Source organism: Macrobrachium rosenbergii, chromosome 3 (genome assembly GCF_040412425.1).
Source record: "Macrobrachium rosenbergii isolate ZJJX-2024 chromosome 3, ASM4041242v1, whole genome shotgun sequence".
Lineage (NCBI taxonomy): Eukaryota > Metazoa > Arthropoda > Malacostraca > Decapoda > Palaemonidae > Macrobrachium > Macrobrachium rosenbergii.
The window spans coordinates 51,454,250-51,467,529 of NC_089743.1; the positions used below are offsets into that span (position 1 = coordinate 51,454,250).

Consider the following 13,280-nt stretch of genomic DNA (forward strand, 5'->3'; position numbering starts at 1 on the left):
TTCGTGCAATTAGACTTTTGAAAAGTTAGTTCTCTCTGTTTTCCTTTGTCTCATGTGCTTTCTGCCTGAAGTCCCATCTTGACCAGGTCCTCATCCATGCCTTTTCTTCATGATTTTCTGGGCCTTTTTGCTGGTCAGCTTCCTGTTACATCTGTATCTGCTATTTTTGTGACTAATTGCTCATATTCCATTCCCATTTTTTGCCCATCCAATCTCAGTCTCAGTTTGAGACTTTATACTCTCTCTAACTATCTTACCCCCAAGTCATTATTATTTCCTTTGCTGAAGATTTCTTTGCATTTGTGTAGTGGTCTTTAACATCCCATACCTATTTCAAGTTAGGAGTTGCCTCTACCCATACAGGAATAATTTGTTCAAGAAAATTTATAACATTTGGGTAGTTTATTTTATGTATTTGAGATGTAACGAACCAGTAACAAACTTTTTCATCATAAAGGTAGTTTATTTGAAAGTTATTTGTGAAGTATTCAAATAGACCATATTTTGAAGCTTGTCTATATAATGCCAACATGTTAGCTTTATTTCAGGTGTTACGAGTGTGGAGAACTTGGCCATCTGAGTTATTCCTGCCCTAAAAATATTCTTGGTAATAGAGAGCCGCCTAAGAAAAAGCTGAAGAAGAAACAAAAAAATGATGATGATGATGCTACTAGCACTTATCAGAAAGCTATTAATGAAGATATAGATGATGATGATGATGAGGATGATGGAGATTTTGATGATGAATCTTTAAGTGCAGCAATTAGATATCAGGTACTGTACATATGGGGTATTTTTACAGCACAGTACCATCATGTTTTAGGATTGTTTTACATTTTATAAATCTCACTCTGACAGATTCCTTGTATAAATATTTTTCTTTGTTTTTAAGTTTTTCTTATGTTCTTATGGAGATTACTTATACACAACCCTGAAGCCTCAAAATTACTTAAATTAAATCATGGCTTCAGTATGTTAGTCCAAGTCTTCAGTTCTTAATGTTTAATATAGTGACACATGTTAGAAAAACATTTGTCACATTCAGGTATAACTAAATTATTGTAAAAAATTTTATAATGGCTGGCAAGACTTTTTGTTTTATTGTTCACATACAGATTCTTTATACAGATTAGCATTGTTTTGCTATATCTCAAAGTATGGCTGTATACACTAAGTCCTGACGACCTATTTATCGTCAGAAAAATTTGGAGTGTACAGTAGTTGCCATGAAGTTCTTTATTTTAAAATTTAAAGTAGGTTCTACAATGTGCATATTTGCTGTTTACTGCAATGTAAATATCGACGATTCTATATATGCCTGTCTCTTGGAAAGATTAGTACAGTATGGCTCAGTCTAAGAATTCAAAAGCCTCATTCGTTATTTGTGGAAACTAATGCAAAGCACAGCAAGTGGCTAAATTCAGATTCCACAGATCAACATGGCTGGTCTGTTCTTGAGTTCTGTATATCCTCCAATTTTGTCCAGCTAACTGAGGAACCTACGCATATTTCTGGTAATAGATTAAACATATTCACAATTGTTCCAGTTATTGCCAAGTCCAAGGTCTGTGAATATATTGGCACTTCTGATCATTGTGTTATCGAGATGCACATATCTGTCAGGCAGTAGATTCCTAATGCCACCATTTAAAAAAAGGTCTGGCTGAAATCTAGAGCCAATTGTGATCACATTGTTGAAGCTTGTTGGGCACTTAGTATTTCAGATGCTATATTAGACCCTGATCCCAAGAAGAAGTTAAATGAAATGCTGATGGCTGTTTTAATAAGGTATGTCCCTAGAAAGGTCTTCAAATTCCAGACAAATGACCAGCCATGGTTTGATGATACTGTACATGTAGATGAGCTTACCATGACAAACAGACCAAATTTAACACATGGAGACGAAATCGTTCAAATGAAAATTACACTATTTTGTTTTAATCTTGCCATGCTGTGAATAGAACTTACAGTACAGCCAAGAGAAATTACTATAATTCCTTGAAGAGAAAACTTGAGGCAGTTACTCAGTCTCCTCTATGGTTGACCAAATTGGCATCATCTGTCTTTGTGTCAGCCTCACCTTCTATTCCACCACTACTAACATATGATGGTAGATTGGTTACTGGCCCTAAGAAAAATGCTGAACTGCTTCATCAGGCTTTTGAAGCTAAGCAATCAGCTGAGGATGTCCCTCTCCCTGATAATACTGTACTTGTCATCCTGCACCTGTTCTTACAAAATTTGCATTTTGCTCTAGGAATGTTAAGAAAATTCTGGACAATCTTGATAGCTGGGGTGGAGAAGATCCTGATGATTTCTCCACTTTGTTTTTTTAGAAAAGTTTCTAGTTTGTTGTCTCCCAAGATTAGTAGATTCTATAGATTTTTATGTCAACATAGTATCTTTGTGGACGAGCGCAGCTTATTAATACAGTGCCTGTTCCAAAGAGTGGCATATCTGCAGACTGCAGTAACTACAGGCCAGTCTCTGTTCTCCCTGTGCTCTCCAAAGTTGCTGAAAAACTTATTTTTAAGCCATTACTTAAGTATGTGGAATCTAAAGGATTGTTAGCTGATAGTCAATATGCATATAGAAAGCAGTTAGGTACCTGCGATGCTCTTTTAGATTTGACATGCCATTTGCATCAGAACCTTAATAAGTGTTTCAAGTGCAGAGTAATTCAAATAGATTTTAGTGCTGCTTTTGATTTAGTAAATTTTAAGGCACGTATTTATAAACTTCATAATCTTGGAGTGGGTGGATATGTTTTAGGATTACTTCAAGATTTCCTTACAGTAGGCAGCAGTGAATTGCTGTTAATGGGATCTTTAGTGAACCAAGACCTGTGTCTGGAGTTCCACAGGGTAGTGTTGTTGGTCCACTGTTGTTTTGGTGTATACAAGTTATATGGATGTTGTCCTGGAAAGCAAGCTTGCGGGTATAGTAGTCTCCACTCATGAGAAATGAAGCTGCCCTCAGCCTCAGTTGGGACATGGACCAGATCACTGAATGGTGTTGTCACTGGGATATGAGGCTGAACTCCAGTAAAACAAAAACACTGTTGATTAACAGATCTTGTAAAGATTTTCTACCCATCCTTCCCTTCAGGTGAATGGGACTTTGCTGAATGAGTCTGAAGCTTTAACTATTCTACGTGAAACTTTTGACTCACATCTTACTTTGAGAAACATCTGATGAAAGTTTCAGCAAATGGCGTACGAAAGTTGGGTGTTGTTCATAAGGCCTCATATATTTATAGCAGTGTTAAAATCAGTGCAACCTGCCTTGTGCTTTCTTTACTAGAATTTCATTGTACAATAACTGATCTCTCCAACCATGGGCAAGAAGAAAACAAATGTTCATTGAGCCTACCTTTCCTACCCTTCTAGTTTACCCTAACACACAAAACAATATTCAACAGGCATCCTACATCTTGTCTGATCATCATTTCCACACTACTGTGTGGAAATGTCTGCAGAACAAACATCCACACATCCTGTGTGGATGTCTGCTTCTGCCAGAGATTTATCTCCTTTAGATGGAGTGGTTCGTGGTGGTAGGTTTTTGTTTCCTAGTATTAGCAGTTATGACTTAGACCATCGACAGATGGGGTCTTGTTTGTCACTTTTTCATAAGTTGTATTTTAATAGAGATCTTTCACATTCACAATTGATCCCTGATCCACTTTTCCTCTTGAGAGCACCCAGATTTGCTAAAGAGCAGCATTACTACCCTAATGCTATTCTCCTTGCATTTTAATATATTTTTATTTATTAATTTATTAATTTTTTCTTTTTAATAAGCGAGAGCTCTTCTTTCTGTTTATTGTGGCGGCAGCCCAGAAAGTAATGATGCAGACACTATTTAATTGACAATGGCCACTCATCATTGTATGGTTGACACTAGTCTCACTCAATCCAGAAAAGCTTTAACAGAAGTTAAGTTTGACTAAACAATCATTGTCAGTGAAACATATAAGGATCTCATACTGGGTTTTATTAAGAATGAAGTTTATTTACTCTGTCCATAAAAATGACCTCTCAGTAGTATGGAAATGATGATAAGACAAGATGTAGGATGCCTGTTGAATATTGTTTTGTGTGTTAGGGTAAACTAGAATGGTAAGAAAGGTAGGCTCAATGAACATTTGTTTTCTTCTTGCCCATGGTTGGAGAGATCAGTTATTGTACAATGAAATTCATTCCTCTCCTTTAAATTTATTACTTTCCTTTTTTTTTGTACACTTGGTCTGTACCAGGTAATGTAGAAAAGGAAGCAGCATGACATTCCAAGTACTGTTGACCCAGATTCTTTCAGAGATGAGATCATGAAGTGTGTGAGATATGTAGTGCCTGAAGCCTTTTAAAGTACCAGTAGTGTTTGTAAGTGACAGTGGCAGATTTACACGCTGTTGATAGTGAATTCAGTAGCTTTTTGGCAGCAGATGTCCAGAAAGGATATAGTACAATCCATCTTCAATAATTAGAATAAAATTACTTTTTTCATTTGATATCTACCAGAGATATCGTCTTGTGTCAGAAAAGAATAGACTGAAGAGACTGAGTAACTCAGAAAAGGATAGATGGGAAAGCAGATGTTCCCCTTCATCACCATCAAGGAAAAGGAAACAAGAAATGAGTCCTAATAGGATACAGTCAGCTCCTCTTATGCCCATATTAAAAGCCTTTCATACACACATTACAGATGGTGCCCGGAGAGGCCCCACATCTTCTAGAGAGTTACTGGTCTTATGACATGCTGTATTTCCTCTGAAGAGGTTCCTTTGAAGAGGTCCAGTAGTGCCTCCAGGAAGCTTCTTTACCCAAGATATAGATACATATACTATCAGTTTAAAAGAAGATTGAGGGAGATTTGATATACAAAACATTTCTTGATGAGCTGAGGTCTCTGATATTAAACGAGGCTTGTAATGAGCTGACATTGAAGGTAGCCTACTCCATTTGAAGGTACTTATGCCCCATCTCTCTTCAGCAAAGAACTGGTGTATTACCAACTCACCAATTGTAGAGTTGGGTTGGCCTAGTCTTCTGAAGTAGTGACACTTCAAAAGGTCTAAGCACAACCTTCAGGTGCTGAAACTACTTGTACAGTGAGTATATAGTAGGTCCTGAAACAGAGGGTATTTTCACAAAATAAGACGCATCAATTTACAAAAGCACCAAAAGAGTTTAGTGAATTTTGCTCTGGGAAATGGTCATTTCTGTGTGGTTGTAGTTGAGATAAACTCCTAATGCAGAATATTTTGTAATCCAAGGGGATGAAGGATTTTTCCATATCAGCGATTAAATAATGGAGCTCACCACTTACAAAAATAACTTTGACTTTTCAAAGTCATCTTAGATTAGTAATCTACAGTTGAATTATGAGAGGGAGATTACTGAACCTCCAGTAAGACCATTGAAATTGGGTCTTACTCTGGTGTTGACGATCCTCATGGGGAACTACAGGAGCCTATGGGTCAGGATCTTCCTTTAGGAACCCCAGTTGTGAGCGTTTGCCTTAGCCAGAAATGTTAGTGTATAACATAGACCAGCAGTAAAGATAACTAGCTAAATAAGGGCTTTATGTTTACATTTCAAGATAAATGTCTTAAGATATTAAAACTGGTACTGCATTGGAAAGTGCTGTACAATCAAAAGGTAATTATTTGCTGTGTCGTGAATGCATTTTCAATTGTAGTTGCAAGAAGACAAGCAATGAGCTAGCTTCATTATTATCTATCTCCAAAATTCTTTAGAACACACTAAATAACTGATTCCATTAGCCAATGATGTAATTACTTGTTCATGGTGGGTATTTCTGGGCTCGACCTGTGTCACCCAGTGAAATGGTTCCAATAGCACACATTTCTAGGTATAAATATTGCTAAATATACCAGAGAAAAAGGTATCCATAATGCCAGGGTTACTACCCCTGGATCGATCACCACAATGGTGTCGGTATGCACTAAGGGGCGAGTGGTAGCCACTATCACAGATGCTTTGCCCAATAGATCTCTCTGTTCTCAAAGCCCCCATCGTGGGAGAGCCGTTCTACCTACTACCTTCCGCTCGCTACTCCTACTACTCGCGCTCGCCATCTTCATTCCAAAAATTTAGCACAACATGAGAGCGCCGTGTCCCTTTCTTTTGGTGTTTTTAAACTAATTGCAGCTGTAATCATGTCGTCCCGTGAGGATGTCACACCGTCTAAGTTGAGTATTATATCTGATTGGTTTTAAACGCGAGAGGCACAGTATTTATGAATTGTACGTAATATATGTTTACCACAGGTGCGCAGCCGAACGTAGCGCTATGTTTGCCTCTGTTGCGTTTCCGACCTTCAGTCTCCGCAATTATATTTAGCAGAACGAAAATCTGCTGGATATTATCCAATTGCTCCATTTCGGTTTTTGGAGCATATTATTGAGAGAAATTACCATGTCGCTGGTGAAGAGGCAAGGGAACCTTTGTATCATGGTTTGAGCCAGGCTCAATTATTTCTGATCATAGAATTTGAGTCTTTTTATTAGTTTCCTTTCCTCCACCAGCGAGTTGGTGCCTTCTCGATGGTGTTATTATTATCATGATTATAGCTGATGTGTATAATTAGACTAGTTTATGTGAGTGATTCGGCGTCAGAGGTAGGCCACCTTGGTACCTAAAGTTACCTACGAATAATTTTCGGGTTCCTTCTGTGCCACCGAATCATTTATGTTTATATATAACAATGTCATAGGTTAGTACGAAGGTTCTACTCCCCCACACCTGTACCGCTCAATCCTAGCCTTCCTGACCAGGCCAAAGTTTTGGTTTTGGAGGGTAGGCTAGGAACAAGGAAGTTTAACCTCCTGCTTTTTCGTGTATATAGCCTAGTCCTTCTTTACCTGAACGATTAGAATTGGCGACGTTGCCTGGGCGACATCCTCGTAAGAGGAAAGCCGATCGCTTGCGCTCGGCACCTCCGTATAGGAGGTTGTATTCGGCTTCTCGGAGGGTGCATCCACCTGACCGGTTGCCGTTCCGCCGGGTTTCCGCCACTCACCTTCCTTTCCCTTTCCGGGCCAGACTAGTTCGGGCAGTGTCTCATTAGCTCATTACTAATTACTTACAGATGGTACGTTGTCAGGAGCCAGGTTGCACGGCCGTCCTCCAACAACGTTGCGGACACAAGGTGTGCCGCTCGCACTCCAGCTGCGCAGTGCAATTTGGAGACCTGGTTGTTTGGCACCCGGACGGCTGTGAGATTTGTTACGCTCTTTATGAGCTGGTAACAGATGTGTCGGTAAGTGACAAGAGACTGCTAACCTTTAGTCCCTTTGATTTTAATGGCTCAATATGGATATATGCAAAAAAGAAGAAAAAAGAAAAAATTGGAGAATATTTTTAGCAATCAGTACAAGTTTTACCTTCTCTTCCAGTCTAACCAAGCAATCCGAGCCTCTTCGCTGTCGACCCTGAAGACCTGGGTCGGCGGATTTGAAAGGAACGTAGCGTCTGGCCGCCCCTATGTACTGTCGGAGGAGATTTGCAATCTCCTTTATCCGAATGCTCGGATCACCGCTGCAGTACCGAAGGATGTGGCCGCCCCACTCATTGCGAGGATCAGGGAAGAGACGCAGACCCCCCAAGACGAAAATCTTTGCGAAGAGGTGGCGGAAGAAGTAGCGGCCATCAACATTCACGTTGAACCAATGAGCGTCGATGACCACCAGGTAGAAGGTAGGGTGGTAAGTGAGGCAGGTGAAGGTGGTAGAAGTAGGTCAATTTTATTTAGTTCACCATCTTCGTCCTCTTCATTTCAGGGATTCTCCAAGTCAGCTAACCTTGGGGACAGATCCCGGTCTGTTATCCCCAAGGTGAAATCTCTGAAAAAGAAGGACTTACTTAAGCCTTCCAGACCTCAAAGGTCTGATCCGCCAGCTCCCTCTAGGTCGTCACTGGCTCCCAAACCAGTGACGTCCTCAAGTAAGGCTACTCCCCTGTCTAAGGGGTCGAGGACCATAATTTCGAAGGCTAAGCCCCCACAGCCTAGCTTCGACTCTGAGGCTTTCGTCGACCTGCTGATGCAGAGGATCGATTCGAAGGTTGAAGCTCGGCTACAAGATCTCTCGTCTCAGCTTGTCACAAGCTTAGAGACCTCAGGACAGTCAGTGTTGTCATTGGCACAGAGGATGCAGGCCCAGGAAAGCTCGCTTGCCGGATTCATCCAGTCCAAAGCAGTACAACAGTCACATGTTGTCCCGGATGCCTCCAGACTGCCCCCCTTTGATAAGAGGAACCCGTGGCGGCTGGCCCTGCATGCTCCGCTGCATAATGGCACACTGACCATAGAGGGATTGGGCACTCGTCGTCTGGAAGAACTAGAGTTCTTTCCAGCCAACCTAGTGCCTCCCTATCCAGGCTTTGCCAGGTTAACTGAGGAAGCCTGGATTAGATCCGATAAGGTCCCTAAGGAAACGGTCATCTTTCCTAGGGACCAAGCTCAATCCACCCTGATGCGTGCTCTCACTGACTGGGAATGCGAGAACACTAAACTTACTCCCTTTAGAGGAAGTTTCACTATGTTCTCTGTAGGCAACTCTATTCCAACCCCCTGCACTACTAAGATTGCAGAGCTGACCCTTCATGCTGGGATGGATGGCAAGCCCATACCTCAACTCCAGGAGACAGATCCTACTTCCCTTCTCTTCCCCGGAGATTCAGAATGTTGGTTGGGAGTTCCGGCGACGTTCACGGTGGGGAAACTCGATCCTGAGTGTGCCTCTACCCTGTTCAGCGAGCAACTTCCCAAGATTCCGGATGCTCTGTTGAAGACGGAGTATGAGGCAAGATGCAGGTTGAGTCGCTCCATTCATTCCGTCACCATCTCAGAGGTGACTGCACTAGTCTATGCTGACGAACCACTGTTTCAGGTCCTCACAAAGTCATTACTGGCATCCTTCCAATCGGACCTTTATGACTTTGTGATTGCGAGGCAGAACTGCCGGAAGCACATCTTCGCCGACGCCACCATCAGGCATGAGCCCAATAGACTTATGAAGAGCTCTATCTGGGGACCTAACCTCTTCCCAGAGGTTGAGGTCAATAACGTCTTGGCAGAGGCAACCAGAGCAAACCAGAGCCTTCGCTCTCGCTGGGGTCTTCCTTTCAAAAGGAAGTCCTCTGAGACCTCCGGACCTCAACCTAAGGGAAGGAAGAGGTTCAGGAGATTCCAGGGCTATCAGAAGCCTCAGGCTCAGACTGTGCTTCAGGTGGTACCGGTCTCGCAGATCGGACAGCCTTCCACATCCAAGGCACAGCCTCAGCAGCAGTATGTACTAGTGCAGCCAGCTCTGCAAGCTTCGGCTCCGCCAGCCTTCGTGACGTCCCCAGCTTTCAACGCCTCGTTTGAAAACCAGGGGGCGTTTCGTGGAGACAATAAGCATGCGAGGGGTAGTAGAGCCAGAGCCGCCTACAGAGGTAGAGCAGCGTCCAGACCTCTCTCGCGTGGAAGAGGAGCCCGAGGAGGCAGAGGAAGTAAGACCTCTTCCAATCAATGAGCCTCCTCAGGTAGGCGGGAGATTGTATCTCTTCCGGGACCATTGGACCTTCAGTCCATGGGCCCACAGTATAATTTCAAAAGGTCTGGGATGGAGCTGGAGCAGAGGGCCTCCTCCGCCAGTCAGATTCCATCAACCTCCATCCAAAGACTTACTGGACTATGCAAAAGACCTTCTGCAAAAGAAGGCGATAAAGAAAGTCAGACACTTGAAATTTCAAGGCCGTCTGGTCAGTGTCCCAAAGAAAGACTCAGACAAGCAAAGAGTAATTCTAGACTTGTCTCGTCTCAACTTATACATTCAATGCGACAAGTTTCACATGCTTACAATCTCGCAGGTACGGACCCTACTTCCCCATGGGGCCGTCACCACCTCTATAGATCTTACAGACACATATTATCATGTCCTGATTGCGAGAAATTTCTCTCCTTACCTAGGGTTCAGACTAGGAAAACAAGCATACTCGTTCAGAGTCATGCCATTCGGGCTCAACATAGCGCCCAGAATATTTACCAAACTGGCAGAGACAGTAGTTCAAGAACTACGGGCTCAAGGGATTATGCTGGCCGCATACCTGGACGATTGGATAATATGGGCATCCAACGCCAAGGAATGTCGAAAAGCAACAATCACAGTAATCTACTTCCTGGAATACTTGGGATTCCAAATAAACAGGAAGAAATCCCGTCTAGTTCTGGCTGCTCAATTTCAGTGGTTAGGAATGCAATGGGACCTAAACACACACAAACTGTCATTATTTGAGAAAGGACTGGCCACTATTACTATTACTACAACAAAATCTGCTTTAAGAAAAATATTTTTACATGGCTTTAATATTAACCTTACAGACTCATACTTTTCGTCAATTCCTAAAGCATGTGCTCGTCTTAGACCAGCAATCCGTCCACACACGGTTTCCTGGTTCTTAAATGACGTACTTAAATTGGCATCAGACACTGATAACGAATTATATACATACCCGAGTCTGTTAAGGAAGATGTTATTTTTAGTAAGTCTAACCTCAGGGGCTAGAATTTCTGAACTATCTGCTCTTTCTAGAGAACTGAATCATGTTGATTTCCTCCCGTCAGGAGAAGTTCTGTTGTCTCTGGATCTCAGATTTCTAGCAAAGAATGAGGATCCACAAAATAGATGGTCTCCTTGGAAGATTATTCCCCTTCCACAGGATCTATCTTTATGTCCAGTTAACACTTTAAAAGCTTATTTAAATAGAACTTCTAAAAGAACTTCAGGCCCTCTTTTTGTTAGGGAAAATGGGGGTACCATTTCCTTAAAGGCCATCAGGCAACAAATTCTTTATTTTATTAAACAGGCTAACCCAGATTCAGTACCTCAGGTACATGATATTCGCATGTAGCTACCTCAGCTAATTATTTTCACAATATGAATTTTGATGACCTTAAAAAGTATACGGGCTGGAAATCACCAACAGTATTTAAACGCCACTATCTTAAGTCCCTAGAGGCTCTTAAATATTCCACTGTAGCTGCAGGGAGTATTGTTCCTCCTGGTCCAGCTCAAGACTAGTATATATAACTCTTGCTTGTCCTTATTGTAATGTAATTCTTGATTAAATTACCTATTGGTATATTCTCTCGCCTACCTGCCTCGCTTGCATGCCCTGCTTTCTAGCCTTTTAGGTCAGGTCTGCTTCACAGCCTGACTCCTGCCTGTAACATTGATATCCTGTATTTAAGACATAATCTGTTTAGCATTAAGTATCTTGGTGTTGGTCATTTGGTATTTCTAGACTATGTGCCTTATAGTTTTTAATTATATTTTGAACTTTATATTTGGGGTTATTAAAACACAGTATTGTTCTCTTAGTTTTATTTAGCTCCATTAAGGTAAACTCTAGATGATACTACCAAGCTATTGTATGGCTGATTCTCTGTTACTATTTCACTGGGTGACACAGGTCGAGCCCAGAAAAGGTATTTTGACAACGGAAAAATCTATTTCTTGGGGAAGACCTGTGTCACCCAGTGACCCATCCCTATACTTCCTTTCCCACCCGGATAGCATACCAAGCTTGGAGGGTGCTAATTTTGGGATAAAGATGGCGGGCGCGAGTAGTAGGAGTAGCGAGCAGAAGGTAGTAGGTAGAACGGCTCTCCCATGATGGGGGCTTTGAGAACGGAGAGATCTATTGGGTAAAGCATCTGTGATAGTGGCTACCACTCGCCCCATAGTGCATACCGACACCATTGTGGTGATCGATCCAGGGGTAGTAACCCTGGCATTATGGATAGCTTTTTCTCTGGTATATTTAGCAATATTTATACCTAGAAATGTGTGCTATTGGAACCATTTCACTGGGTGACACAGGTCCTCCCCCAGAAATAGATTTTTCCGTTGTCAAAATCCCTTTATTACTCCTCAATCTAAATAGGCTGGTGTTTTTCTACCTTGGTCTGACAATATGCAGGCAGTCATACTTGAGAAGACAGCAAAGCTCTTAAAAGTAAGTTAGCTGCTTAGGTTTAAACAACTTTTATTCAGGTATTCAAGCTGACTGATTGGTGATGAGCTGTAATAGACCACCTTACTATATGTTGCTACTGTACTGCATTTTTTTGGCGAGAGGTTTGTTTACTACATGAGCATTTGTAGTATTTGAAATATTGTAGGGTATAAAGCCAAACATTATTTCGAAGCGAATGTCTTCCTGTGAACCTCACCAATAAGTTTCAGCTCTCTAGGTCTTAAGATTTACATTTAGTAAGCAGATGCTGCTTCTTATTTTAAGAGTACATTATACTAGTCATTACATTTGTCAGCTGACCTATATTTCTGACAAGTGAAAGTAAACCAGTTATTATCATACTGAAAAACCATGTAAAGTCATGTGAATTGACAAGAAATAAGCCCACTTTGTTTGACATCAGTGACTTAAATTTAGTGGAATCAATAGTCTTATTATAATAAGGGAAATTGAAACAATTGTCAAATCCAAATTGAATTTAGTTTTATTTATTAATTTCATGTTTCATTTATTATTTGCTGATTTGTCTTTTATTGCATTTCATCTTTTAAAGGCCTGGAATTAGCATAAATTAAATTACGTTTTTGTAATGTAAGTTTAAGAGCTTTACTTTGTGGGAACTGGCACTTATTGAAACTTTGAGGACTGGAAAAAGTTTGTATATTGAGTAATATTTAAGCTTTTTTGTGTGAATTCATCATACGTTTTATTTTGGTGTATTACAGCAAGAATTACGTGAGGCTGAAGAATTCCAGAATCGCATAATTTCTGGAGATTATAGGAAAACTACCCAGACCACCCAAAAGAGTAGAATTACCCAGTCCACTTACTTCAGTGATGAAGAAGAAGAGAATGAAGTTGATACATGAAGATGTATTACATTAATATAGAATGGTCCTGTACATTGTGATTAATAATATATAAGATTGGAGGTAATAAACATACCTTTCCTGTTTAGAAAGATTTGCCTTGATATTAAATTTATATAGGCAAGATTAAGCAGTGATAAAAATTCATGTAATAACAGAGCATCATGTTTGGTAACTCAAGGTGAGTTTTGGAAAAGAGCAATACATGGCTAAAATAATTTACTGAATCCATGCGAAGTGAAATTCCGTGTGATTCATAAGTGCAGCATTATATCTTGTTAGCTAATCCTGTTACAGAGGTATATTATTGTGGTAATTAAAAGTAGAGAAAATGCTCTTGACAAAGCAGTATCAATGATGTTTG

The 13,280-nt window shown here is 40.9% G+C and overlaps 1 protein-coding gene across 11 annotated transcripts in view; it reads left to right on the forward strand.

Annotated features, from left to right (window-relative positions):
- Positions 1–13,280, forward strand: part of LOC136855611 (zinc finger CCHC-type and RNA-binding motif-containing protein 1-like) — a 137,028-nt gene that overhangs the window by 24,601 nt on the left and 99,147 nt on the right. For 6 of the 11 annotated variants that reach the window (XM_067132730.1, XM_067132713.1, XM_067132748.1 and 3 more), the window contains exons 4-5: positions 549–774; positions 12,773–13,280. The exon at positions 12,773–13,280 is cut by the window's right edge and continues 674 nt beyond it. In XM_067132730.1, coding sequence (XP_066988831.1) covers positions 549–774; positions 12,773–12,916 — 370 coding nt within the window. In that variant the 3' untranslated portion in view covers positions 12,917–13,280. The remainder of the gene's footprint in view (positions 1–548; positions 775–12,772) is intronic. The other 5 variants (XR_010858085.1, XR_010858083.1, XR_010858082.1 and 2 more) reach the window with 1 other exon arrangement.